General features: G+C 49.2%; 2 protein-coding genes across 6 annotated transcripts in view; one reads left to right on the forward strand and one right to left on the reverse strand.

Moving 5' to 3' along the window:
* Nucleotides 1-7,837: 7,837 nt before the first annotated feature.
* Nucleotides 7,838-27,624, forward strand: LOC140700054 (growth/differentiation factor 11). Of its 4 annotated transcripts, none has more exons than XR_012078270.1 (5): nt 7,838-8,285; nt 13,209-13,606; nt 14,115-14,496; nt 15,249-15,370; nt 27,358-27,624. XR_012078270.1 is itself a non-coding variant. In XM_072972591.1 (4 exons), the coding sequence occupies exons 1-3, from the start codon at nt 7,838-7,840 to the stop codon at nt 14,493-14,495; spliced, it is 1,227 nt and encodes a 408-aa protein (XP_072828692.1). In that variant the 3' UTR covers nt 14,496; nt 15,249-17,030. The 4 variants fall into 4 exon arrangements, 1 of the variants encoding a protein (XP_072828692.1); XR_012078269.1 differs by lacking the exon at nt 27,358-27,624 and adding an exon at nt 19,561-21,215; XR_012078268.1 differs by lacking the exon at nt 27,358-27,624 and adding an exon at nt 16,755-17,030 and having other exon boundaries at nt 15,249-16,543.
* The window catches only part of LOC140700056 (SAP domain-containing ribonucleoprotein), a 46,579-nt gene continuing 34,568 nt past the window's right edge, over nt 15,817-27,827 (reverse strand). Inside the window, exons 10-12 of one of the 2 annotated variants that reach the window (XR_012078271.1) lie at nt 23,789-23,878; nt 21,461-21,628; nt 15,817-17,442 (exon numbers count right to left, since the gene is read on the reverse strand). Coding sequence is in view for 1 of the 2 variants with exons in the window: in XM_072972595.1 (XP_072828696.1) it covers nt 21,587-21,628; nt 23,789-23,878 (132 nt within the window). In the remaining variant the exon portion in view is untranslated. Of the gene's footprint in view, nt 17,443-21,340; nt 21,629-23,788; nt 23,879-27,827 lie in introns of those variants that run through there. The other variant, XM_072972595.1, reaches the window with a different exon arrangement.

Here is a 27,827-nt window from a genome sequence, read left to right on the forward strand (position 1 = left end):
TGCTTGCCAGGGGCTGGGCGGGGGGGGGGGGGGGGTTGGGTGGGGAGGAACGGGGAGTTACTGTTCCCTCGGGTATTCGGTTTCCTCTTGGGAGGATAGAAAGCTTCTGGAGATGGGTGGTAGTGACAGTAGCACAACAAGTGGATGTACTTAGAGCCCCTGAGCTGTAAGCACAAAAGTGGTTAAAACGGCAAATTTTGTGTTACATGTATTTTAACACAATTAAAAAAGAAAAAGAACAGCCCACTTCCCTAGCCTGGAAAGTCAGCAGAGAACGCTGTGTACCTTGGGTGGGGAGGTGGCAGACCTCAGCCCTGCCCTTCACATTACACCCTTAGAGCCTCCGGCACCAGCTCCAAGTGCTAGCACCTGGAAATGCCACCGAGCCACCGGATCAGCTCAGGCTTCTGTCCCTTGGGTGCCTGGCACTGGCTGGTGGAGGCGAGCTGGGGTGGGCACCTGGCCCCCTCCCCACACAGCAGAGCTGGGCTGCCCTCTAACTCTGCCACACCCCCACCCGGGGCCAGATATTTGGGCGCCCACAGGTGTCCCAAGTGAAGGCAGTGTCTTCTGAGAGCGCATAGGCATCAGCTGGACCCAGCGCGACAACAACACACAGCAGCTTTTAGCCAGCACCCCAAGCCCAGACCCCCTAACAGAGTTTGACGCCTGCTGCAGACACCGCCTCCCCTCCACTCAGCAGGGCCCCTGCCTGAGCCCCACGGGAGGGGCCGGCTCAGAGATTAGACGCAGGTGCCCTGGCAGGAGACCTAGGGACTTCCACCTGTGGAGGCCCGTGGGGGTGAGGGAGAGGGGGAAAGGAGTGAGGAGGCCTAAGAGGAGGGAAGAAGAGGGGAGAGAGGAGTTGAGGAGGGTTGAAGAGGGCGTGGAGATACAGGAGAGATGAGAGGAGGGGTTGGAGGATGTGAGAGAGAGAAGCAGACACACAGACAGGACAGAGGGGGTGGGGAGAAGGAAGAGGAGGAGATGGGGGTGGGGGGGAGAAAGGAGGATGCGTCTCTTCACAGGGGAGGGCAGGAAGGGTGGTGCTGGAACTCAAGGTCAAGAGATTGGATCTGAATTGGGGGCCTGGGATTTTAATCCAAAGGCCCCAGCTTTGGATATGAGGGAGGCCCCGTTGCTTGATGGCAGCTCCCAAGTGGCAGAGTTAGATCAAAACAAGGGTGAGGTTGGAGATGTACTCCTTGGTGGAGTCTGGGGCCTAGAGAGGGGTCTCCAGTCACTGCGGGCCCCCTCTTACCCCTCCAGCTGTCTGGGCCAGACTAGGTCACCAGAACATGGTGCCCAGGGAACATCATCGTTGCCAAAGTCAGCTTACCTCCTCGCTGCCAGGTGAGTAAGGCCCAGAGAGGTGAAGCAACCTGCAGGCCAGAAGCAGGGACTTGGCCCACCAACGCCAGTGCTGGGTGCGCCACGCCTGCCACCAGCAAAAAGCCCCCTCTGGTCAGAAGCCCTGGTGAGAGACAGGTTCTGCCCCACGTGCGTGGGGTGAGTTTGGCTAAACTCACCCTCCCTGAGCCTCAGCTTTCTCCTGGTTCAGCAGGAGAACCCCCGTCCTCACCTCCCAGGGCAGTTGTGAGGATCAGAGAAGAAATGCGGGGATCAGTTTCATTGCTTTGAGAAAGTAAAGGCTTTATCATACCCTGTTTCTTGACTCATGGGAGCTAAAATGATTCTGTAAATCAAATATCTGGACTCAACCCCACTTAAGATGGCCAAGGAAAGGGTCAGGAGGAACAACCCAGCCTCCTTTGGCCCCTTCTACCCACCTTGGCCTTGGCCCAGAGTTCTAGCTCCAGCCCCAACCCACTCCCCACTGCCCCCCAGTGCTCTGCCTCCCTTCTTACCCACTCCTTTCCCTGCTCCTGGGGCTTCCAGCCCCTGAACTCTGGCCCCTCATTCTCCCCACCTTGCCTGACTCCTGTCCCAGTCTCCTCCCAGCCTGTGTCACTGTTCCCCACAGGGTCAATCTAGATGCTCAGCCGGTGACTGGGCAGGACAGACAGCTCCAATCCGTGGCCTCCTCATGCACCCCCTGAGCCAGGAACTCGGCTGGGCTGCCTTGTGGCTCTGGTCCAGGACCTGCTCAGGAGTGCAGTGGTCTCCACCTGGGATGGAGCAGCCGAGGGCACTGGAGAAAAGAGAAAGAGGCAATGCTGTGGGCAGGGGGAGGCAGTTAGTTCAGGAATTCATTCATTCATGTATCAATCCTTCCACTTACCGAAAGCCCAAACATACCACGCACTAGGACTATAGAGATGAGTAAGACGTTGATTATAACCTGCAGGCACCAACTCAAAATACGGTGAGGTGAGGGCAGTGCCAAAGAGAGGCCCTGGATGCCAGGGGCCACCTAGTACAGGCTGGGGGATGCAGCAGGGTCCTGAAGGTGTTGGGGGCATTCAGCCAGGCTCTTCTCAGCTGGTTGGACCCTCCCCAGGGATGCAGTCTTGTAGCTTAGGGAACTGGGGTGAAGAGACAAGGCAGGGTTTGAATGGGTGGAGGTCGTTGGCACTCCTAGGCAGAGCTCAGACCAGTCTGCCCTGCCCTCACATCTCTAATTTCCAGTTCCCATTCCCAGACCCCCGCCGGACCTTCTGGCCATCCACCCACCCTCACCCTTGCTACACATACACATCTAGCAATGACCTTGATTTTCACTACTCTGTGCTCTCTCCATAAGATTGGATTTCTTCTGAACATTTCTGCTTTCCGCCAGTTCCCCTCACCTGGCAGCCCAGGTTATGCTTTGTCACTTCCTGGGTCAGCATATCCTCCAATGGTTTGAAGTCCCTGGAGAAGCAGACTGTGTGCTTAGACCCCTCCTTTTCTGTGACTAGTAGCTGGAATAGTGGTGCCTCCTGCCAGCAGAGTTGGGCCATGGGGCTGGCCTTGGCCACTGCCCCCAGTAGCATCCCACCAAGGTCCTGGAGAAGGAGAAAGACAGAAAGAGGTGGGCAGGGCCAGGGGGACCTCCAGTGAAGGTGGAAAGAGGGTGCATCTGAGGACTGGGAGGGCTGAGCCTGCCCTGAGAGGATGAGGAGTGGATGGTGCAGGGGCGGAGTGTCTTCCGGGGAGGCCAGATGAAGAGGCGACACCCAGTGATTCTCAGAGTTCCTCATTTGTATCCCCCCTCCACCCCCGTCCTCTAAAAATGAATGCTTTGGCTCCTTCCTCCCAATCTCCAACTTGTCTTGGAGGGCCTTGGGGTTAAGGAGGTTAACATGGCTGACAGGCGATCCAGGCAGGATGATTATAGGGTTGAGAACGTGGTGTGGGAGAGGATGGTAATTACACAGTAAGATCCTCTCTGGGGGCTTCAGGATTTGTGGGCAGAGACCTGGGAGGGGTCCGTTTCACCAACATACTATCCCCAGCCCAGAATAGCCTCACCACACCACATTCCCAGTGGCTCCTTCTGGGAGAGGAGGGGTGAGGGAAGCCCCTCCTGGGGAAGCCCCCACCCCAGCTTCCTCTCAATGGTCCAGCCCTTCCCCTCCTTGGAAAGACCTGTGATGCCAGGGAATGAGTCCTCTGACTCTAGAAATAGGCCTTTAGGAGGAAGAAGCAAGAAGAGCTGGGTTAGAGGTCATGAGTTACTGCCCACTGAGCCCAGCTCCGATAGACAAGGCAATTTGGGTGTGCGGGTGGCCTTTGTGGTAGGAGTGCAGAATAGCAAGAGTCCCTCCTCCTTAACGTGGTTCCCCTGTTCTGGGGTCAGCAGCTCTGAGAGTGGTCCAGGTGTCTCTGGCCTCGAACCTGGTGACCGGCTCCCAAGACCTACAGTTCCTCTTCCTGGGGATGTAACATAAGAAACCCTCTACCCAAGGCTACACAAGCACCTCTTTCCTCCAGCAGCTGAAACCTCATCACTGCTTCTCTCCCGGCAGCTCAACACTCTTCAAAGCTCAGTGACTCCCTTAGCCCCAAACCCACATTTGCTATGAACCAGTCAGGACCTTGAAGAAGGCGGGCCGAAGGTTGCCTAGGTAACACCGCCAAGGGGCACCCCTGGCTGGAAGACAGTTGCCTGGGAAACCAGGGCAGTGGGCGGGGCCCCAAACCCCAGTTAGCCTGTGTTGGGATGAGGAAAGATCTAAATGTTCACATCTCTCCCAACTCCTTTTCTGTAAAGACAGCAGGGTCCCCTCCTCTGGACTGGGTCTACGGCAGCCGGAAATCTGAAGCTCCTGAAAGAGACTCGCAGGGTTTACCTGCAACCCAAGGGAACCCAATAGTACCAAGCCTGAGGCAACTCGAGGAAAGAGGCAAGATCTAGGAGGGGTTGGAGACAGGAACAAAGCTTAATAAATTATGGTACAGAACTTGGAATAGAAATCTAAAGTGGAAATATGCAAAGCATGCCCCCCCCCAAAAAAAACCCCACCAAAAAAGTGGTTTTAGTCCCACGGCCAAGAATCAGAAGCTCCAGAATCCACCACCAGATGGCAATGTTGCCCACTCATTGGATTAAGTGCAGTCCTGGAACCCGCCGGGAGGAAGCCAGAAGATGGAAATCCTTTTTGTCACACAAGTTGTTCCTGACTCTTGCTCGCTGGTATTTGGCAGATACCCATAACTTCTTATGGTCATAAATACACAGTTTTATTTCCCCAACCTGGCTCTGACCCGATCCAGTTAGCAGACCTCATTCTTTTTTTTAACTGGGTTTTTTTGGCGGGAGGTTGGATCTGTTTTACTTACTTAGTTACTTACTTATTTATAGATGAGGCACTGGGGCTTGAACCCAGAACCTCTTGCGTGCTAAGCATGTGCTCTATCACTTGAGCTGTACCCTCCCCGGTTCACTCATTCTTTACTCAAAGCAGCTAAGGAATACTTTGCTAAAAATATTCCCACTCCCTTGGGTCTCACAGTGTGAGGCTGATAAATTGGGGTAGTAATAATGGCTGCTTATCTCATTTAAAACTGTGTGTCAGGCAGTTAATCCTCAGAACCTTATGAAGTAGGTACAGTATTGTTATCTTCATCTTACAGATGAGGCATCTGAGGCCTAGAGCCAAGTTCACATAGCCAGAAAAGGGGCAGAGCTAGGACTTGAACCCAGGCAGCCGAGGTTGAGTCTAGAAGCTGTGTGACTAACCTCTGTGAGACACAGGATGGTGCAGATGTAGCTAGGAGAAGCATCTACTCTAGACCTGGGAGTCAGGAATGGACTCCTGGACAGCATGTCTAAAATCTCATCTATACTGAGACCTGAAAAAAGAGTAAATTGGGGGAGGGGGCAGTGGCAGGAGGAGGCGGAGTTGTCCTTGGAAGAGGAAACAATTTGTGCAAAGATGCAGAGATAATCAAGAGAAAGAGGGTGGAGGTGACATCCAGGTTTTTCGCCTGGATGATTGAGTGTCATTCATTAAAATGAAACACAGCCGGATGGAGGCACAATTTAGGGGAGAGAAGAAGTTGTCTGTCACATTTAACCTATGAGGTTTAAGGTGACTTGGGACATCCAGACGGAGATATCAACGAGGCATCTGGCCTGGAGTTCTAGCCAGTATCGTTTACAGTGTCCTGTCTACTCTGTTCCCTGAAAGGGGGTCTAAGTCTTATTGCTCTTTGCATTGCTCAGAGACTGCCACTTGCTACATGTTTGGTGGAGAAGTGAAAGCTGGGCCACCTCCTCGAAGGAAGAAAGAGGTGACACCATCTCTTCTCTCAAGGAGTTTACAATTTTGCTGGATAGGCAATATGATCCTATTTTATAGATGAAGAAACTTGATGAAGTGTTGAGATGTCCATGTCGTGGAGGGAACGGGCTGTCTTAAGTTTTTTTTTTTCCATTCTGCTGCGGTCTTAGTTCCTGTTCTCCATGAAATAGGTCATCTCTTCAAAGATCCCCAGCCTGGTCCTCCTAATCCCTACCCACCTTCCTCCTTCACATCTGGACTCCCACTTTCTTCTCTCATTCCACTTCAGCTTCCCAGCCCAACTCTGTCCTTACACCCAGTGCTCCATCTAATCCAAAAAGGAAACCAGTGTCACTCTGTTCTGCCTGAGAAGCCCAATAATGGTCACCCACTTATTCAATAAGCACTGTGTGTGCCAGGAAACGAGCAAGATCTGACCGGATGCCCTCGAACCTTTTCAGTCTGTTGGTTATTTGCCCATTGACCTCTAGGGCTTTAGACTCAAGAGATCAGCCTGAAGGAACTGAGGTCTGGGAAGAGGTATCCAGAACCAGAAGTTAAGTACCCCAGGAACACTTTAGTACCTTAGCACTCTTCTGCTCTGCTACTGGTACCTCGTGTTACATCTGAAGATGAGGGCTCATCCCACATCTGGGTCTCTCCCCTCACAACTTGCTGTCTGCAGCTCAGGCACGGAGAGCAGACCTCTCTCTCACCCTCACCCCTGCGACTTACAAGCCCCTTCTCAGACTTCGAAGATCCTGCAGGTCCAAAAGTACATCTAGGAATTCAGAGGCAAGATTTCTCTGCAAGCACAGTGGTCTCAGCCCTGATCCCTCCCACTCCTCCCCTGATGGTCCCCAGTTCCTGTCTGTTCCAGCCTCTGACTCCCTTATTCCCTTTCAAGCCTCAATTTCAAGTTCACATTCTTCCCAGCTCTAAGCCTTCCTCTTGTTTCAGGGCTTCCCACCACCTCTCCACCTTCTCAGATTGTCTCTGGCCTCTTCTCCTAGTGTTCCTCACTGACCCCCATGTCAATCCTTCCATCCCAAGCTGTGCTTCCTGATCCCCTGCTGAGCCCAGCCTGCTGCTTCCCTCCAAACCCCCTTCAAACATCTTTTTGGGGCTGCTTCTGGTAACTAGGGCCCTTCTGGGCTCAAATCCTCCATCTCCGCCTCCATCGGGCTCTCCGTGCTTCCACCAAGGCTGACTTAGGAGAGTCAGCCTTGGGCTAGGCTGTTCTTCCTTCCGCAGGAGTCTCTGTCTTCCTATCTCTGCCTTCCTCTGATCCTCTGTGTCTGCTTCCTCTGTGTCTACCAAGGAAGCTCCCTTGGTATCTCCCAGTCTCTGTGCCTCCTGCACCTCCTCCTCCTGATTTTTCTGTATCTCTCTTTCCCAGGGCTCTGGTCTCCGTCCCATCAGTTCTTCTGCCCAGCTTCCATCTCTGTGCACCCCTGACCTCCTGTTATCTGGTCCATAGACTGCCATCTCCCCTCCTGTCTAGCCACAACTCTCTCCTCCCTCTGGTCTCCCTCCTCTATCGTTGTCTCTGATTCTCCCCACTCTAACTCCCCAACTTGTTATGCCTGTCACCTTCCTTCTTTATCTGTCTCTTTAGTTAAGTCTCTCCTCTCTGTGTCTTCCCCACCTTTGTCTCTGTCCTCTTCCTCCAGCTCTTTCTATCTCTGTGTCTCTGATCTGCCTCTTCCCCTTTATCTCTCAGTCTTTCTTCGATTTCTCTGACTCTGACTTTGTCTGTCTGTCCCCTCTTCTCCCCCACCCCAATATCTCTGTCTCTCCATCTCTCTGGGCCCTCGCTCCCTCCCTCTCTCTCTCTTCCTCGGCTCTCTCCGGCTCCCTCTCTCGCCTCGGATGACAGCGCTGCCTCTTTTGTTGGCTCCGCAGCCAATCGCGGCCGCTGACGACACGGGGGCCGGGGCTATAAAGGGCCAGGCCCGGGCTCGGGCCCCCCCAGCCGCCCGCCCCGGCCGCCCGCCCGCCCCGCCCGCGCGCCCGCCGCCCCCGGCCCCCCCGGCCCCCCCTCGGCCGGGCAGCCCCCAATCCCGCGGCGCCCGGACCCCCTCCTCCTCCCTCCCTCCTCCCTCCGCCCCCTCCCCGCGGGACTCCGGCGTCCCCGCCCCCCAGTCCTCCCTCCCCTCCCCTCCAGCATGGTGCTCGCGGCCCCGCTGCTGCTGGGCTTCCTGCTCCTCGCCCTGGAGCTGCGGCCCCGGGGGGAGGCGGCCGAGGGCCCCGCGGCGGCGGCGGCGGCGGCGGCGGCGGTGGCGGCGGCGGCGGGGGCCGGGGGGGAGCGCTCGAGCCGGCCGGCCCCGTCCGTGGCGCCCGAGCCCGACGGCTGCCCCGTGTGCGTCTGGCGGCAGCATAGCCGCGAGCTGCGCCTGGAGAGCATCAAGTCGCAGATCTTGAGCAAACTGCGGCTCAAGGAGGCGCCCAACATCAGCCGCGAGGTGGTGAAGCAGCTGCTGCCCAAGGCGCCGCCGCTGCAGCAGATCCTGGACCTGCACGACTTCCAGGGCGACGCGCTGCAGCCCGAGGACTTCTTGGAGGAGGACGAGTACCACGCCACCACTGAGACTGTCATTAGCATGGCCCAAGAGAGTAAGTGGTTGGTGGGACGTGAGCAGTGGGGTGCGGGCTCCAGCTCCCGCTCGGGGAAAGTGAGCGCCTCCCGCTTTGATGCGGGGCGCTCCTGGCTGCTCCGGCCGGAAAGCCTTTTCGGCGAAAACTTGATGAATTGGGGGGCGGGGGCTGTTCCGAAGAAGTTTTTCGAGCTGTGGAGATGGGCTGCAGAGTTGTGTGCACGCCCCGTCCTCGGAGGTGAGGGGGCAAACGGAAAGGATTGCGAGATACCGACTCCCACCCTGGGTGTGCAGAAAAGACCGGTGTTGCGGGGATTCTGGGGAAGCAAGGGTCCGCCTGCAGCGGAGGGGAAGGGGCAGCAACTCAGTCCTGAAGGGCCGTGGTGGAGAGGCTGGAGAACAGAATCGGGAGGCTTCGGGACCCCCGCAGTTCTAGCCAGGTTGCAGTGCTCTCCGCTTCCCAATGGCCCTGGCACCAACTCTCCACTCCTTCCACCTTGGGCTTCGCAACGCGCCCCCGGGGCTGCAGAAAATCAAGTGCCCCTCTCCCTCTCCCGGGGACGAGATCCCGGAGCCCTGTATCTCTCCCGGCAGCCCAGCTGCCCATTTTAGCTGGAGCCCTTTTGACATCGGGTCTCTCAAGGGGCTGGAAAAGCTGTGCCTTCTCTTACTGACCGAGCTCAAAGAACTCAACTCCATTGCGCTGGGGCTAAGGGTACCCGTTTAACTGTTCAAACCTTAGTGTTGTATCCCATATTCACCCGCCCCTACCCGCAACCAGGCTTGAGGAGAGAGAGGAACACTTAGGGAGAAAAAGAAAGAGGTACATGGGAGGGAGAGGAAACCCAGGCATCCTAGCTCCTGGCCAAACGGAAGATGAACATGTTAATAGACTTGAGCTGCTTTGAAATTTTATGGCCTGGAAAATCCAGGCCAACACTCCCCAGCACATACACCCAAACCCCCCAGCTCTCCCTAAGGTCAGATGACTCCCTTTTCCCCTCCCCCACTGAGGTCTCCCCCAACCCCCAACAACTCCAGGGAACCAGGCCCTCTTATTCCCTAGTGGTTTGGCAAAGTCGCCGCCCCCCCCCCACTGTTTGGTTTTATGGCTCTGAACAGAAGAGGGGGAGACTGGTTTATTGGCAGATGGGTCATAAAAAGCTGGGGGCCTAGGGGAGTCCTAGTGGCCCACCCCCAAGGGAGAGGCACTGGAACCCAGGTGTGCATCTGGGAGGCTGAGTGCCTCACACTGCCACCAGTTTTTCTGCAAAGCTAACTCCACAGTGCTTGGTCAGGGCTGTAAAGAAAAGAATACTCAAAGGACTAGTAAACTAACCTGGGGTTGGGGGTGGGAAGGCCTGGGATCTGGTCTTGGGTTCCTCAGTCTCCCTTCTGTTCTTAAGGCTTCTGCTTTATAGAAGCTGGGGTCAGTCTGAGACTGACAGAGGACAGGGTTGGGGGTGGGGAATTATAACAGAGTTAGAAACAGTGGTAGAGGAATTCTGAAGAAGAGTTTGCTAGAAGAAGATGAAGGATACAGAAAGAAACGATACTTTGGTCTATGTGGTGGAGTGTGTGAGAGAGGCTTTCCAGAATGAGTGATGGAGCCGTGGGCTTCCCCCTGCCTCATTCTGTCCCTAGCATCTCTTAACCAATAGGCCTGAGCCCAGAGTTAGCCCTGGTAATGCAGATGCAGGAAGGAACAGACACCACACACGCACAGTTTGGGAAGTGCAGGTTAGACGTAGGGGGTGGACAGGACAGGGAAGGACACCAGTAGATGGGGTTCCACCCCAACTTCTACCCTCTTGCCACCCCAGGACTTGGATAACTAGGGAACTGGGTCTCCAGCCAGGTATTGTGCGTCCCCTTTAAGAGCTAAGCTGAGCTCTTAAGAGAGGGAGGGGGAGCAGAGGGAAGGGGAGGGAGAGAGGGGAAAAGGAAAAAGAGACTTTTATAGTCTAATCCCCAGGGACCCGCTTTAATAAGAGACTTGTGCTCTGCTAATCGGGGGAGGTGTTTGTCAGCAGAGATGGCCTCCGCTCCCCTCCCCCTTCTTCCCCTCCCCCAGCCCTCAACCCTGGACCCCAGCCCCCACCTCTCCTGGGCTGCAGTGCCTGCCCTAGTTCCCTCCGCCCTCTCGGGCTCTCCCACCCCAGCCTTCATCCTGGGAACCCAGCCCCCTTGCCCTTCTGGGAGCCAAGCCCAGCCCCTCAGTTTCTCTCTCCTCCCTACACCAAGAGGCCCCTGCCCTCTCAGCCCAACCTCCTGCCCCTAGGCCTTCCAGCCAGGGTGAGGAAAGTGTGTTTGGTGTTTGGGGGTGGCGAGGTGGGGGGAGGAGGAGGTGGTGAGCAGGGAGGGGGTTGGGCTTTTGCTGAAAATAGTGCAATGACCTCTCTCCAGACCACAGCCGCCTACTAAACCTGACCTGCTGCCTGCCACCAACCCGATCAATCCAACACAGATGTGGCTCCTTCCCCTCCCCTTGGGAGCTGGGCCTATGTGTGTGTTGGGGACTCTCTCAAGCCTCTTGTTTCCTCTGTGGCTCTACCTGCTTCTCCTTTGTTCCTTCCTCTGTATCCTTCTATCCTTTCTCTTTTTCCCACTAGGCTTAGCTACCTCCCTCCTTTTGGCTTCTTAACCCTCACCCACTCCTTTTGCGTCCCTCCTTCTCTCCTGGTGTTCTCCAGCTCCCATGTTCTTCTCTCTCTGCCATGATCTTCCCCTCTCTCTTCCTTCTCTCCTCCATTTCACTGCCTCTCTCTTCTAACCTACCCCCATCTCTAAAATCTCTTCTCTATTCTTACCTTCCTTGCCATCTTCAGTCTCTCCCCTGTCTCTTCTGCTTTCCCTTTTCTTCCTCCATATGTCTTCATCCTGTCCCCTTATAGTACCAACTGTCCTTATATCCACTGGGTGAGAAGTGTATGGTGGTTCCTAGGGGTGAGGATGGGACCTGCCTGAAGGAACCAAAGACTGGCGCCCAGTCCCCCATCCCTAAGCCTTGGGCAGGTTTAGGTAGGGAAATATGTTTAGAGTTTAGAAAACTAATAATAAACCACTTACTGAGAAACTACTACTATTTTCAAATTCTTTATTTAATGCTCAGCACTCCTATGAAGCAAGAATTATCTGTATCACTGAGAAGTCTGGTGAGTGAGGTCAGACACTGATTAATATGGCAGACAGTGATAAAACCCACTTCAACTGCAGTCAAAGAACAGTGCTTAGATGCCAGGAAGAACTTTCAGGCACTTGCCTATATAATTTAAGATTGGGAGTTTAGGGAGTTAACTCAGCATGCACTTATTGAGCACTGCCTGGTATTATGGGAGGCAATAAGGCTGCAATGGTGAGCAAAACAGAAATAGTACTGACACAGTGTCCACTTTCAGCAAGATTAGCACCTAATGGTGAAGACAGGCAGGAAAATAAAAGAATCTCTGCTGAAATTAGGTATAGCACACTGTTCGAATTGTTGCTATCACTCTCCATATCACCAGCGACTACCTTGCCCCAGAGACTCCTAATCCCCAAATCTCCACTCCCTAAACCTTACCCCATTGCAGCTCCAGCCAGAGTTAAGATAACGGGGAGGACTATCAGTGCCCTGGGGCCTCAGAGAAAAACCACGGGGAAAGTAAGCTGCAGAGGAACTTTGTGTCTTGTGTCCTGAATATATGAAGATCATTAAGCACTTTCCTTCCCATTTAACTTGGAGTGTCTTCCCTTTCTTCCGGTGGGGGTTGGGGAATGCTGACAGGAGACAACAGATGCTAAATTATCTGTGGTTACGCAGCACTCAAGACCTGGGTATGACAGACACATAAGGGCCTGGACTTCCTGATCATACTTACATGGCTCTGGAAGCTCATTCCTGATTCTTCCTGTTTAGCATAAAAATGGATATTCCTATCCAATGGAAACATGATTTAGGGCATTCCCAACTAATTTAAGAAATTAGAAAGGGGAACTGAGAGGAGCTGAAACGGAAGCAGCAGCAGATACGGTTAGAATCATCCTTTAAACCCAAGAAGGGTCAATTTATAGTCCAGAACAAGGGGAAATGGGCCAAAACGTAAAATTGGGATGTTAAACCTTTGTAAAGACTTATTGGCACTGGACTAAGAAACCAAAGGAAGCTCAGAGGAGAAAAGAAGAGTGATTACATCTGACGTGGTGTGTTGACTATTATTTCTGATGCTCCAGGGAAGTATGAGAAAAAACCCGGGAGGCAGTTTTTCCTCCCTTAAAAGTGGAAGCAGTGATGGTGATGCTGCGGAAGCAGCTGAAGGTCAAAGAAGTGAAGAGTCAGATGCATGAGTGCTTGAGTATTGCATACTTTTGGGTGTGTGGTTTCTAGTGGGAATGATGCCAGAAGCCTAGATCTGAATTCTGGCTTACTTCATGGAATAAATTTGGCCCATGCTCCCTATCTGGACCCTGGATTATCCATTCTTTGAGGCCGTCTGCTTGGGGTGGGGGGGCTGTGCCAGGCTCCACTTGGCCACCAGACAAAACAGAGCAGAAACGGGGCAAGGTGACCTGAGGACAGCAGGTGTGATATGAGGTTTGGCTTCCATGAAGAGCATCAAAGGTTCAGGAAAAGTTGAAGCCCTACATGCTGTGGAAAGCTGGAGGAAGGAGAGGTTGCAGGTTGAAGAATTCCCTAATAATCGTCTTTGCAGGTTATCTGGTAGAAGGGAACTCATGCATTAGGGCAAACAGGGTAAGGAAGGGGTACAGATCAGTAAGGCCTGAAAGAACCATCTTATAGGGAAAGAGCGACGGGGGTTCTGGGTACCAGTGACACTGCAGTCAACAAAACAGGCAAGAGAGAGGGGTAAGAACTCGAAAACAGGCTGAAGGGATTGCCAGTGCCCACAATAGCTGCTGACCCCTCCACACTCTTCACTCATGCTGTGCCCTTTCTTTTCAGCGGACCCTGCGGTACAGACGGATGGCAGCCCTCTCTGTTGCCATTTCCACTTCAGCCCCAAGGTGATGTTCACAAAGGTACTGAAGGCCCAGCTGTGGGTGTATCTACGGCCTGTGCCCCGCCCAGCCACAGTCTACCTGCAGATCTTGCGACTGAAACCCCTAACTGGGGAAGGGACTGCAGGGGGAGGGGGCGGAGGCCGGCGTCACATCCGAATCCGCTCACTCAAAATTGACCTGCACTCGCGCTCCGGCCACTGGCAAAGCATCGACTTCAAGCAAGTGCTACACAGCTGGTTCCGCCAGCCACAGAGCAACTGGGGCATCGAGATCAACGCCTTTGATCCCAGTGGCACAGACCTGGCTGTCACTTCCCTGGGGCCAGGAGCTGAGGGGCTGGTGAGCAGGGAGCCTGAGATATTGGCAGATATGTATAACCTGGCCCTGAGGAGGTGGGATGTTGGAAAAGGTAGACCAGGAATGTAAAGGGGGCTGAGGACCAATATTATTTTTCTAGGTTCCGGAGCTGATTCTAGAGGCGCAATTAGGTGGTAGTGATGGGGTGCTAATCACGTTTCAAAGATCCAAGGCAGGCAACAGCTGGAAACTGGATTTGGGGTGGTGTGTTAATAGATTCGTGGAAACACAGAGATGGGCTGTTGTTGAGACCTTGGGCCAGGGGTGATGAGGGTCAGGTTGCCAGGAGAAGAATTAGGGAAGGTGAATTGAGGGAGAGATGGCTAGCTGGCAGGAAGAGTGGGCAGAAGACGGGCTGGGGACGGGAGCAGGGGAAAGGCTAACAGTCTCCGTTTCTGATACTCCTGTTGAGGGGCAGGTGAGAAAGGAACAGGGAGTAGGAGCTCTTGGGGAATATATCACATCTCTTTCTCCTCTCCCTCACCCCCAGCACCCTTTCATGGAGCTTCGAGTCCTAGAGAACACAAAACGGTCCCGGCGGAACCTGGGCCTGGACTGCGATGAGCACTCAAGTGAGTCCCGCTGCTGCCGCTATCCCCTCACAGTGGACTTTGAGGCTTTTGGCTGGGACTGGATCATTGCACCTAAACGCTACAAGGCCAACTACTGCTCCGGCCAGTGCGAGTACATGTTCATGCAAAAGTATCCACACACCCACTTGGTGCAACAGGCTAATCCAAGAGGCTCTGCTGGGCCCTGCTGTACCCCCACCAAGATGTCCCCAATCAACATGCTCTACTTCAATGACAAGCAGCAGATTATCTACGGCAAGATCCCTGGCATGGTGGTTGATCGCTGTGGCTGCTCCTAAGGTGGGGGATAGGATGCCTCCCTCACAGACCCTACCCCTCGAACCCTCAGCCCTGACCCCCATGCCCCCAGGCCCAAGAGCTCCCTCCACCTCTTCCCATGAACATCACACCTTGTTCCCTGCCCAAGCAGTGTGCAATACAACAGAGGGAGGCAGGTGGGGGATTGAGAGGTGAGGGGTTTGGGGGAAAAGGGGAAGAGGAGGGGGCATGGTCAGGTGGGGAGTGTTAGAGGTTTGAGGTGAGAACGTTTGGCAAGAAGACAGAGAGACGTAGAGACAAAGGTAGAGCAGAGGGATAGAGACAGAGGAACAAAAAGTGCAGCAGTGAGAAGGCAAAAGGATAGAGATGCAGAAGAGACAGAGACTAGGCAGAAATAGAGAGAGAAACCGAAACGGAGTTTTAAGAGAAAGCCCCACACCAAGCCTCCTTTCTTCCACTGGCAAGGTGAGGGGCTTGGTATGGTTTGGGGAGATCCCCTGACTACCATTCTCAGTAGGAGAAGAAATCAAAATTCATTCTTAGCTTCTTCCCTTTCTCTCTCCAGCAGTGGCTGGGGGAAGGGAAGTGAGGGCAGGGGCAAAGGGAGGATTTTGGAATTTTATTTATTTATTTATTGTGACTTTTCCTTTCTTGGTATTTGGCTTTACTGAAATAGAAGGGCCCCTGCCCACGGTGCCCCATTTGTCCCTTATTCCCCAAACCCTGTTCTCCCTCAGTACCCATCTACTTAAGCACTTGTTTAAAGCCTCCAGGGTTGAGAATGGGAGTAGAGGGCAAGAGGGCTGACACATGGAAGTTTCCAACCCCAAATCACTCTACTTAAAACCTTCCTGAGCCAAATGGGTTGAACTGAATTCCAGCAGTCACAGAAACAGTAAGTTAGGGTTTAGGAGCTGGAGGGGTGGGGGGAGTGGGACTCAACATCCAGGATCTATGAGAGCCACTACACTAACCCTCAGGTCCACCCACATAGTACTGACTTATTTAGGCAGAGGTGTGGCCTACTCATGCCCAAATTCCCCCCAGCTAAGAGAGAGACCAAAGAGCCTGTGGAATGCCTCTGCTGCCAGCCTTTATCTTCAGGTCAATAAAAAGAAGAGTAGAAAGCCCAGAGTCCCCTAGTCTGGGCAGCATTAGGAGGGGTCAAGAAAGTAGTAGTAAGGAGGCTGAAGGTTACAGGGCGTTTGAATCCAAATCACTGCTCTGGGCTAGGGAATAGAGCCGGCAGACCAAGGTGGAAGGGATTCTGGAGGGGGGACATTTTAGTCCCCCAACCCAAAGCTCAGGGTGGAAGAGGGGAGAACAAGGGAGCAGAGTGTCTATAATTATTTTTATCTTTTATTTTTTGGAATCTAGCAGTACCTGGCAGCAGGGAGGGGACAATACAGTAGGGAAAAGCATCTGACAAGGCCAGTTAGAGCAGATGGGAAGGATGGAGACTCCCTGGTTTGGAAGGCTAGGAAGCAGGCAGGGACTGGTTGCCACTCCAAGTCACTAGCTGGGCCTATTCATTCCTTCCACAATCCTGACCCACCCTCCTCTGGACTCACCGTGCCTCAGTTTCTTCCCCTCGATGGAATGAGAACTAGCAGCACCCGCCACAGCCAAGAGATGAATTCTGAGCACTTACCACGGGCACTTTATGGACATAAAATACCTCTCGCTGTGGGACAGATAACCAGGGCACCAGAGTAGTGGTGAAGAGATGTGAGGCTTAGAGGAGTCACAGGCTTCCGAGTACAAGTTCCCCTCTGCCTCCCAGCTGGACAGTGCCTGAAGCCAAGGAGTTGAGAATCTCCTGATCTGCACCCTATTCATACCTCACCACCAGACCTCTTGGCTCTGGGCAAAAGCCTGGAGGATATCAGGAGAGGAGGGGAAAAGAACCTTCAGCAAAATTGTCACTCTAATTAGAGCCAACAGTTACCGCTTTGATGCAAACAGTACTGAACTAAAGTCAAGTCCAAGCTGGAGAGCTGACCTGGAAGGCTTGTTCTTCCCAAGAGCATGACTTTCCTGACTGGTCCAGCTGGTAGAAGGGGCAAAGGTATGTGACCACCCTTGGAAAGGTGATGCTGGTGAGTTTTGGCATCTTATTCCCATCCCCAGTGAAAAAGTAAGATGAATTATTTCGGTATAGGAATGGGCAAGGGCTGTTAAGCATTTTAACTCACCTCTGCCCATATAGCAGCTACGCTAACCCCAGCCTCTCCTTTCTGACCCTGTTCTTCATCCTTCCTTCTGCCCCAATCTTGGAGAACAAGATACACCTGACCATCAACACCATCCACGTTTCCTTGGTGGAAGGAGAGGGAGAGAGAAGTGAAAGTGAAGAACAGAAGATGCCTCCTCTAAGGTCAAATGCCCATGTCTCTTCATGTTGGCACAGGGTGGGGGCTGGGCAACAGGCATCGGGTGACTTCCCTCTACAAATTCTAGAGAGCTGGGGCATTAGACTTGGGGGACACTTAGAATATGCCCCTTTAATATCACCAAATAAAGACCTTTGGAGGGGGTCTTTCTCTATGAACATATATCTATGAGTTGAAGTCTCATTTGCCTGGTCCTCCCCACCCCCAAAGAGGCATGAGGTAAAGAAGCCTGGGGGCACAGCCCAGCAACCACCCCCCATCTCCCACCTTATGATGTGTATGGACCTGGTCAGTGCCCCTCCGATCAAAATTAGTGTAATTATTATTTACTTTGTGTATTTGTTACACCACGTGCGTGACTGCCTTTGTTTGTTAAGGGTGTCTGAGGAGTATGGGGCTGACAGGGGCACTGGAATGCCGGGAAAGGACTTCTTCACTGAGACCAAGGCTTCCTGGAGGGAACCACTGCAAAAAGGCCATCAGGCAGTTTTCAAGTTATGTGACAGAGGACAAAGATGGCCATAGGGTGCTCTGAGTTTTGGGATGGTCACATGACACAATCCAGCACTTGAACCTGAAAAAAGAAAAATAAAAGCAGTCAAAGAGTTTAGAATTCAGTGATGAGCTCTTCTCCCTAATCAAGCGCCACATTTATACCTTGGAGACCAGGAAGCAGACGATCTGAGAGAGAATGAAACCCTGTGTTCAAGGACTAAGAAGATGGGGTCTCTGAAGCAACGGAAAACACTAAGGGGCACCTAGGATGAGGGATGGGATGTGCAGCCCAAGGGAAGTTGGGCAAGGGACAGGAAAGAGAAGGGACTTAGAACAACTCTTCTTTGGAGACGTAATCCTAAACTGTCTCAAAGATTACAAAAACCCTCTCTCAGCCTCCACAGAACAGAAGATCTAAAAGTTCTCTTGAGATGACCTAGCTAATGTCTACCCTATTCTCCTGCAGTTCCCTGATCTTAAGGTTTCTTCAACAAAATCCTCAAACCAAACCAACATTCAACTTGCCAGTGTACCAAGAGTGGTTAAGCATCTCAAATATTGATTCCACCATAAAAATGTCTCCCTAGGGCCTAAAGAGTTGGGGATAGCAAAGGAATCTTGCCTAACTCGTATCTGGAAACAAAGGAAAGTTCCTGTGACATCAATCTGATCCAGATGGGGGACAGGGCCACTGAGGGCTCAAGTGCAACCATGCTTTCTCTGTCCTGTCAGTTTTCTCAGTGGACTGACCCCACCGCAGACCAATTACAAGACTGAGGTTGGGGGAGGACAGGAGTGCCACAGACTGTACTGTCCCCCCAAGGAAGTGCTTTACCCACACTTCTCCCTACCTTTTGTCCTGAGCTAAAAATAGGTCCCTGCCCCCCAAATGCTTGTTTCCTACATTGAGAGGACACCCAGAAGAGACTGCAAGATGACTTCCTGCAACTCAATGCATGAATAGCTATCCTATACTCTGTCTTGGCCCATGTCAGGAAGCTAGGAACCAACAGGCAGTGGCATTTACAGCTTCTGGTGGGTGGTCATGCAGAAGAGGGAAGTCAGTGGCCCTGGCCACAACGTGAGCTGGGGTTAAGGGAGCAACTGGGACTCCTCCCATATCTCTAACCTCCAAATGCACCAGCATCTGCAGTAAGCATACACATACAAACTCTCAAACTAGTCCACTCAGCCCCCTTTCTTCTAGCTGGACTCTACTCAGGGAAAAGAATGTTTCCACTGTAAATCACCTAGTAAAATTAAGAGCTAATATTTATGGAAAGATTACTATTCAAGCTATGTTAAGCAAACTGTGCTCAGTACATAATATGATAGTGTCAATTCTCACAGCAATCTTCACAATAGGGTTGCTTTTGGCACAGAGTCTGGGAACCAGCTGAGCTAGTGTGGTAGAACAAGGAATTACACCAAAAGAGTTGCAGTACAGTATTTCATTGTTACTTACCTGTTAACAGTGATCTGAGAGGTTAGAAAAACGAAAGGCAGGGACAACTGAGAAAGGAAAACAAAGAGAAAGCTGGGAGCACTTCGGGCTCAAAGGGTCCCCAAACTTGTGAAGTCTGACGTTTTTCAGTCCCTTTGAAAGGCAAAACAAGAGGAGTGTGGACATGTAGCAAGAGTGGAAGATTAGATTCTGGAGGATTCCAATCGTCAGAGGCCATTACAAAAGAGAATAGGGGAAAACTGTTCTTCTCCCTTATTTGTGTAAATTCCTTCCTTTCCCCTCATCTGTTTCTCATGTCAGATATGACAACAGGACTCAAACTCAGCACCGAGAAGTCCTGCTCTTATTCACATCTTCCTTCCTGATAGCCCTCACCCCCCAAAGAAGCTTCTAGCCTTGTGTCTTCACAAGTTCCCAGGGTTTGGGGAGGGGGAAGGGCAGTTTAGAGTGATGGTAGAGAAAAAGAGAATGATCCTAGAGAACCATAAAAAGGTACAGATTTACAGCGGAGGAAACTGGTTCCTTCCAGCATCTTTTATAGACTCCCTCATTAAGAGCTTCCAGGTATGCAGAGAATGTCACAGCCTCAGGACAGGGGAAAGAAGACTGGGGTTGGCTAACTACATCTGGATCCTGGATTAGCTACACTAAAGAGACTCGGGGATAGGAAGGAAGGGTACTTGGATCTCAGATAAAGAATTGTAAGCATGGGTATCTGTTTTGCCTTTCAAGGGACTTACCATTTTAAGATTGAATTAGTAAAAGACATAGGCATCCTGAACTATTCCTGCTCAACAAGTATGTGTGGAATGGTTACAATGAGACAGGAAGAGGAGGATTTGGTGATCAGGCTTGGAGGTGAGACTCCTGACCAACATAAGAACAGCTGCTGGAACGGGATGAAAAGGGTTAGTAAAAAATCCACACAAATTGAGAAACACTGTATTAAGAAATGGGAAAAGTGAGTTGAGTGGAGAAAAGAATGATTAGGCTTCAGGAAGAGAATCCTCGGGGTGGGGATAGGGAGGTTGAATAACTATCTGGAACATTATAGAGGATAAGGAAACAAAGTGAAGAGAACTTCTGAAGGACCTAGTACTCCACTCCATTATCAGCATCTACTCCATTCCTTTACCTATTTCTTATTTTGGGTAGAAAACCCTTACTGAAAATATAAACTCTCTAAAGCTAAAAAACTGAACAAATTCTCTCTGGTTCTGTTTTCAGAGAGACAGAGTAAGAGGGGAAAAGCTAAATTCAAGATCAGGGCCTGGAGAAAAGAAAAGGGAGGCCGACAGTAGAGGCCAGAGGAAAGAGATGGAAGAAGTTTAACCAGTGTTCCCTTTTGTTCCTTTCTCCAAAGTCTCAGAATGGGGCAAAATTCACAACCAGTGGACAAACAGGCAATCTCTGGATATGTTCTCCAAAACAGCGTATTCTTAGGCATCTAAACTTAGGTCCTTGTCCTCTAGCAAACAAAGGGACTTTGTGGAAAGAGATCATTAGGAAGGGGATCAAACCATTACCTTTCTATTCATCACAAAGCCAGACAGAGGTGTTAGTAGAAATGGGAACAAGGAATTAACACCACAGCAACATGGGATCTGATCACGGTACCAAGGTCTTCCGGTGAGGTGACAGGTTCTTAAGTTTTATTATCAAAAAACCCGAATAAAACCCAACCTTATATAGCTGTACAGAAATAAAGATTAAGAGGAGAAACTCTATACCAACAAATCCAAAAAGATTAAGCAGCAGGTCTCAGATCTATATGAAACTTTAAATGCAAACAAGCAGTCTGCTTACGGAGAGCCAAACCTTTCTAAGTAAGAGGCTCAGCAGAGAAAATGGATTTTAGTAATATTTGAGAAACACTACCACCAAAACTGCAGAAGGGTATTTCTGCAACAGAAGAAGACAAACTAAACTAGCACAAGGCTTGATTAAAAAATAGAAGCCTCTAGTCCACAACTTACATTCCCAAGGATCTAGGTACTAACGCTTAACACCTCTGACATCCTGTCATACTTTGAATCCCTGTATTTTCTTCCAGTCCTGAGGGGTACCCAGCCTATCTCCTTTCCTGAACTGCATAGCCAACAGGGTAGGGTCCCACATACTGGCTGTAGCACTCTTGAAAATGGGGATAATAGGGACCCTGGACTCCATTCCATAATAGACTACCAATCACTAGCCCTTGTATTTATATCCTTTGCACCTCCTAAAACCCACAGTTTTATCCCAATGGGTCAGGCCAACCTGCTAAAGCAAAGATTCAGGGTGAAACCTGGCCTCTTCATGGAGAATAAAGAGGTAAAAGGATGCCTGTGAGTATGAGAGAAGGGAATAAACAGACTTAAAGGGATAGACTCAATCCTTTTCCTTGTTCTCCTTTCTAAAGGATAAAGGCATTATGGCTAATTCTCTATAGTATTTACCCCTGAAGCTCCCCTTATCTGGTCTAATCTGGCTCTAAGAACTCAAAAGGAGCACCTGATAAAACACATTGTTCTTTTTTCTGGTTTTTTTTTTTATTAACAAGCAAAATAATAATTAAAAAACAGTAACACAACAACAACAACCTAAAAGTTGGAACAGCAATAAGTCAAATTGCTGAAGTTCACGGATGTACCTGGGGTACATGCTCCCTCACTGCGAGGCAGGACCTCAGCACATGACTGCATTTTAGGCATACATGTGACCAGGAAGAGTCAGAGATGGAAACCACCAGAGAACAGAAAGCATCAAGAGCTTTTCATCAGGCAATCCCAAAGCGCTCTGCTCTTTTCCTCTTCTTTGCCTGTAAGGAAAAAGCAAGAAAAAAATTAGATTGCAAGACACAGTGGCTTGGGTTCCTGGCTTTAGTCTAAACTCTCATGGACTGTCACAAGGTCCAAGAAGGAAGGCAGGCCGAGCTTAAGCTTGGCGGCCAGAGATTTAATGTCTGAATCTCTTCAGTTATCCAGTTAGTTATCCAGAGCTGGGGAGGTCTGGTGGAAAAGGAGGGTAAAGAGAAGACTGTGGGGAGCAGGGGGTGGGAGGGAGAGGAGAAGAACAGTCATAGAAAATAGAAAGATTCCTAAAGGAGAAAGGGCCACTCGGCCTTATAGAAAGTTAGCTTGGAAACAATGGAACCTTAACAGGCTAGGGAAAGTCTTCCAGTCAGTGGAGAGATGGGAGATTTCAAAGAACAAAAGGTTGGCCAATGTTATGTCACGGAGAAGGTGACGGGGGATGCCATTCTGGGCTGTTAGGCCCAATCAGCAACTATTCCTCAGGCCTCCCAATCCACAGAGAGGCATATAAATTTTCAGTGCCAACAGAATAAATTGAGGGAAGGGGGAGGCACAGGGAAGAGGCCAAACATGGATCTCTTAAGGATGGCAGCATTGGAGGGCATACAATGTGTAGAGGGGAGAAAGAGGATGGTATTTTTGCTCTGGGAGTGACTTACAAAACAGAATTGAGTCCTTCACCTTCACTCCAACCACTGCCCCAAAGCAAAGAGGGGAATCATTTAGTTTAGATTAAAAAGAAAAGATGAGTACATGTAAGCCCAGCGCACTCCGCCTGCATCACTTACACAATTCTCTGGAATCAAAAGTTCATGTAAACTCCATCAGCCTCAGAAGTTACTACTCCCTTACATACACTTACTTGCCCCCAAAAAGCTACTATTCCTTTCCACCCCACAAAATCCTCACCTGCCTTATCTTGGAGGCCAAATTTACCAATTTAGTGAGCACTCCTGGTTTAGCAATGGATTCCCTGGCAAAGAGGGAGTAATTTTTAACTAGAATTAAAATAAGCCTAAGTTTACTTCTAGCTCATGCTGGCAAGTATCAGCTACATTTACTTACACCATGCAATGCTTTATCCTGAATTAGTAGCACAAAGAATACAAACTACTTTAGTTTTTTCCCTAGTGGAAAATGTAAACTGATCAGATTCTAAAATTTTCAGTGTTTATTACAAGATTGTTCCTGATATTTATTCATAAAGAGACTATAATTATTTTGAGTATATGAGGTAACAGATTTTCAGAGGCCATCTCCAGAGGTAGATGGAAAGAAGTAAATCTGGATCAAATGGAAGAAGCAACATTCCAAATTCCTTGCCATCTAACTTTCTATAATTCTAAACATATTCATTATTTCAACTGTTCATGTACACCTCAGGTGACACTTGGTCTCCATTATAGATATTCTCAAGTCAGCAAATCAATATCATCCATTAAACATCCGTTAAAGCTCCGAGAGCTGTGAGCAGTCTGCCAATGCTCAGGGCCTCAGTGAATGCGAGTTACTCCAAAGAACGCTGAGATATGGATGAACACAAGTCTTTTTTTTTTTTAAGGGGTAAACCACTCTTTCATTTTGAGAGCCTATCTGTAAACAGAGTGATAAGAACAAGAAGTCTCATTTGAGCCCACTCTCCTATTCCAGAGGGCAGTTAGGCACAACTGTATTTGTGTCTGGGTTGGACATGGCCTTCATTAAATGATCAAAGAAAATGCTTGGCAGATAATCACAGACATTGCTACTTACTGAATACTTAACATGACAGGCACTGTGTCTAATATTTTATATAGAATCATCTCATGCTTAAAATACCACTTTGAAGTAGGTTTTAGTATTGCCACTTCCCAAATAATGACACTGAGGCAGAAAACTACCATAACTTGTAAGTAATACTGTGATACTAAGTGCCACAGCTACTCTTCAAATCCAAGCTTAACTGATTCCATATCTTGCACTCTTTCCTACTAGGCTTATCAGCTCTAACAGTGAATTACCTGTGGGGCTACTTTACCCAGAAAACAGATATTAAGCAAAGGACAAAAGATCCTGTCATCTGGTCACTTAAGAAGTAAGCCAGAGAAATAATAATGTTTCTCCACTGTTTGTCACCCTTATTTTCCCTTCAAGGGCTCTAGGAAGCAGTTCTCAGTAAATTTTACCTCTGTATCCTCTGTGGTTCCTGTTCCAGCTGAACTTGTGACAATCCCAAATCGCTCCTTCCTCTTTTTCAGCTTCTCGTCATCCTCAGACTGTTCAGGCATAAAGAAAAGAGTTTAAACAAGCTAGCCTCCATTCACAAGGTAAATGGGAATGAAATTATAACTTATTGGTCACAATATGCCAGCCAAGCTTGTGTCAAGAACTAAGGATCACACAAACATAAAGAACAGAAAACTGAATAAGCTAGCATGTAGCATATTGTCCTTGGAATGACTAAAAACAATCTTAAGTAGGGCCTCAATACTCATTAGACAAGTAGAGTCAAGAAAACAGTAAAAAATACTCATCAAACAAACTTTTGTGCTGAAGGAATTTTTGTAGTTCAGAGACACGGAAAAATGAGGCTTTACTAAATAACACCTGCAGAGAGCAGGCTAGAAGAAGGCACCCAAATTATTTGTTGAACACTGCTTACATGTTCCATTCACTTGCCAAGGGAAGGGGAAGAGAGCCAGAGTGGTGTTTCTGAAGAACTAACAAAGAAAGCTAAGCATTATGAACACCTAGCAAAGTCACAGAAAGTTCTGAATAGTTTGAAATGATTTTAAAATAAGGAAACAGCAGCAGTCATCTCTCTGAGAGAGATACTCTGGACCTTTTCCAAGCATCCAAGACTCATGTATCTGCCCTGTAACCAGAGAGAATGTTCCAGCTTACTGTGAATAGGAGTTAACCATTCTCCTATAGCATTTTAAAGACTGAGCTACTGTTCACATCCAACACTGTTCAATATGAGTCTCATTTATATTATATTCCCATCAGGACCTAAACCCTACCACTTTACTTATCCCACTTTAACAGCTGTTTTCTCCTTTTCCATCTCCCCTGCCCTGCCCCAATACCCTGTCACCAGTAATCAAAAGGCCAGCAGTAGGATTAGAAACATCTAAAATTAGGTGAGAGGGGTGTGTGTGTGTCTGTGTGTGTGTGTGTCTGTGTGTGTGAGATGTATACAAAGATCCTATCCTCTCCCAGGAGACCCTCCATTCCATACACACATAACCACCCTCATCCACAGGTCAGGTTAAAAGGGCTCAAAAAGACTTTTGAACAAGCTTCTGTGTGGTGCTCCTGAGCTGGATTTAAAAAAAAAACAAAAAAGCCCTAAGGAGTTCATATTCCTGCAGTCTGTAGGCAAGTTTCTGGGTGTCCCCAAAACCAGAGCCAAAAGGAAAGGCAATAAACAGAACTACAGAAACATGGGAATGTTTAAAATACCTTTACTCTCAACTCCAGCCGAGGAGCTACCTTTGCCCTGACGACCAGGGAGCCGCCTTCTGGTCCAAAGCAGGGTGGCCCTACAGCCTCTGCGTTCAGTCTGCCCACCTGCCCTGCTCTCTGAACACAGCAGGCAGCAGTACTTTCCTGTTCTTACTCCAGCTCTTTCAACTTGAGAAGCATGTTCATTTTCTCCCTTTTACTGCACCTGCCTTCCAGCAAGGAAGAAAGGAGCTAAGAAAGGTTGGTGGCTATTCAAGGACTGAAGACTCCTATACAGGAGTTATCACTTAATAGTGTATTACTAGAATAGAATATTGCCTACATAGTTTTTCTGCCTTTTTCATTATAACCATGAGCAAATCCATAGTGGGAGCATAATTAATGTACTCTAAACTACTGTAAAACATTGAGCCAGGTTCCAAAGAATAAAAGAAGTTTCTTGTCTTTAATAATCGTAAGTTAAAATAATGATGATGATAATATTAATCTCATTTATGTTTTAACAATCTTAAACATAGGTACTATGACTAAATTCATTTCACAGATAGGAAAACTAAGCCTTAGAGAAACTAAGTATCTTGCCCAAATCTCACAAATAGTAGTGGAAGAGCCACAAGTGGAACCCAAGACATTTTACTCAAGAACCCACTTTCTTAACTTTACCATATTCTCCAGTATGTCACATAAGCATTTCTTTGGAAGAACAGTAGCAGAAAGGAAGCAGTGCTTAATTTCCAAGGGAAGAAGGATCACTAGGACCCTCAGCTAAAAAGCAGTTGCAAACTACTTCAACTACTTCCGTTATCTCTGAAATAACTTGAGTCAATGCTAGGATTCTATCCTTTCTCTACTATACCGTTCGCCTCCACTTTATAACTAACTAGGGATCAAGGGAAAGGACACCAATTAGTAGTCTCATACTAAACATTTTCACAAGTGAACTTGTTTCTAATTTTGGCTAATTGGTTCTTCTATCTGCTGAAATCTATGAAAAGAATTAGGATTTCCAATGAACACAGGCCTCACTATTTCCTTACCAAGGTCTCTAGGGAAAGTTTTCTTGATTTTTGTCTACCGCCACTAAGATAAAAGTGATTAAGAAATATAAATGGAAATTTCAAAATGAGAACATCTATAGAATATTCTAAATGAAAGCCCTCCCTTTCATTAAGCCTCCAGGCCAAGCAAGAAACAGTTTCAGGGGGAATAAAAGGAGCATACCATACCCTTCTCGGGGAGAGGTAGGACTAGACTGTATCTTGCTCAACTACCACTATGTATTTTTTTTCAGAGCTAGCGGGTATACAGCTAGGGGTACATCAGCAAGTTCAAATCACAGAGGGAGATGCTACTTCTGAAACCTAGCCATTCTCTCAGCACAAACCATGGGGCCATTTCCTCACAAATCTCATCACAAAGCCTAGATCCATTCAGAATATGTGGGACAGCCTTCCCTCTGGTTCTCTACTTTGCTACATCCTAAAATGTAGAGTTTGACTTCTAAATTAAATTTCCTGGTTTCTTTCTTTTTTTTTTTTTTTAGTTCAAAAGTGAGGAAAGAACAAGGTAGGAAAAGAAGAGGGAGTGGGGTCAGGTGGATATATTTCTCTAGCCACTAAGGCTAGTATCAGAGATTTCCCTATGAGCTTCCTTTTTAAATCCCTTGGTGCCTCTCCTGGAGATCCAGGCAGAGCATCTGCTCCAAACCTACCAGAAGCTCTAGAGAGAAAAAAAACAAACAATACAGATCCCCCCACCCACTATGAACAGCCTGCCCACCTCTCACCCGCAGAGACCAATAGGAGCTCTATTTATTTTGTGCATGCCTGCCCTTCTCTCCCCACCCAGTGCCCCTCAGCTCCCCTCCTAAAGCCTCTTTCCTCATTGCCCTGCAGGGAAAGTGCACAACAGGCCCAGTAAATCAACACAGTTCTAATGATCTCTCTCACTTGACCCTTCTAGCGTGACGGTGTCGCATGGAAACAAACGTACAATAAACTTCACTCCATCTTTAGCTCCTTGCTGACAGGTTTTGATTCATGGGATGGTGAGACCCATTTCTGAGGGAAATTACCTCGATCAAAACGCATCTCTCTGTGCATTCATCAGGCCAATGCTCCCCCAGGCCATGCTCAAGTGCACAAATGGGGTTGTGCATCTGCAGGCAGCACTGACCCCTTTAACTCAGTGTCATATGCATTTGCAAACCTTCCTCTGCTTCATCCCTCCCCCACTTCTCTCCTGCAAAACTTCAACCACTAACAAATCTTTCTTCTCCCCCTGCAAGTCCCTATGTGGGAAGAACACTGCTGGAATCTGAAGCGCCCTTATTTGCTACCAAGTGAAAACTCCTCAAAACACAACTTGTATCCAAAATCAGAAGAGAAACCTGTCCTCACTGACTAAACACAGGCATTGGATATTCAGATTGATCCACATACTTCACTTCTCTCATTCTCACTCAAGATTTAAACAGCAAGCCAACTAACTGACTGATGCCAATAGTTTCAGCACGATCGTCACTCATCTCCCAGTAACTGTCTTTTCTTTTCAAAAGTTTGGTGATAAAATGAGAAAGAGAATTGTGCAGAAGAGGAGAGAGCCCATATAAGCAGCACAGGACAGAAAACATGATATATATTTCATAAAGACAAACACCCCCATGAATCACTATCACTGTATTTTTCATCATGGAACAAGATAGTTCTAAACTGTGTCCTTCAGAAGATATCTTTCACTTTTCTTCTTGTTTCCCTT

This window comes from Vicugna pacos, chromosome 12 (assembly GCF_048564905.1).
Source record: "Vicugna pacos chromosome 12, VicPac4, whole genome shotgun sequence".
Taxonomy (NCBI): Eukaryota; Metazoa; Chordata; class Mammalia; order Artiodactyla; family Camelidae; genus Vicugna; species Vicugna pacos.

Excerpts from the sequence above, each read along its gene's own strand:
- LOC140700054 (XM_072972591.1), top strand. The coding sequence starts at position 7,838 with ATGGTGCTCGCGGCCCCGCTGCTGCTGGGCTTCCTGCTCCTCGCCCTG. Across the intron at positions 8,286-13,208 it reads CATTAGCATGGCCCAAGAGA|CGGACCCTGCGGTACAGACG; the intron begins GTAAGTGGTTGG and ends CTTTCTTTTCAG. Across the intron at positions 13,607-14,114 it reads GGCCAGGAGCTGAGGGGCTG|CACCCTTTCATGGAGCTTCG; the intron begins GTGAGCAGGGAG and ends CCTCACCCCCAG.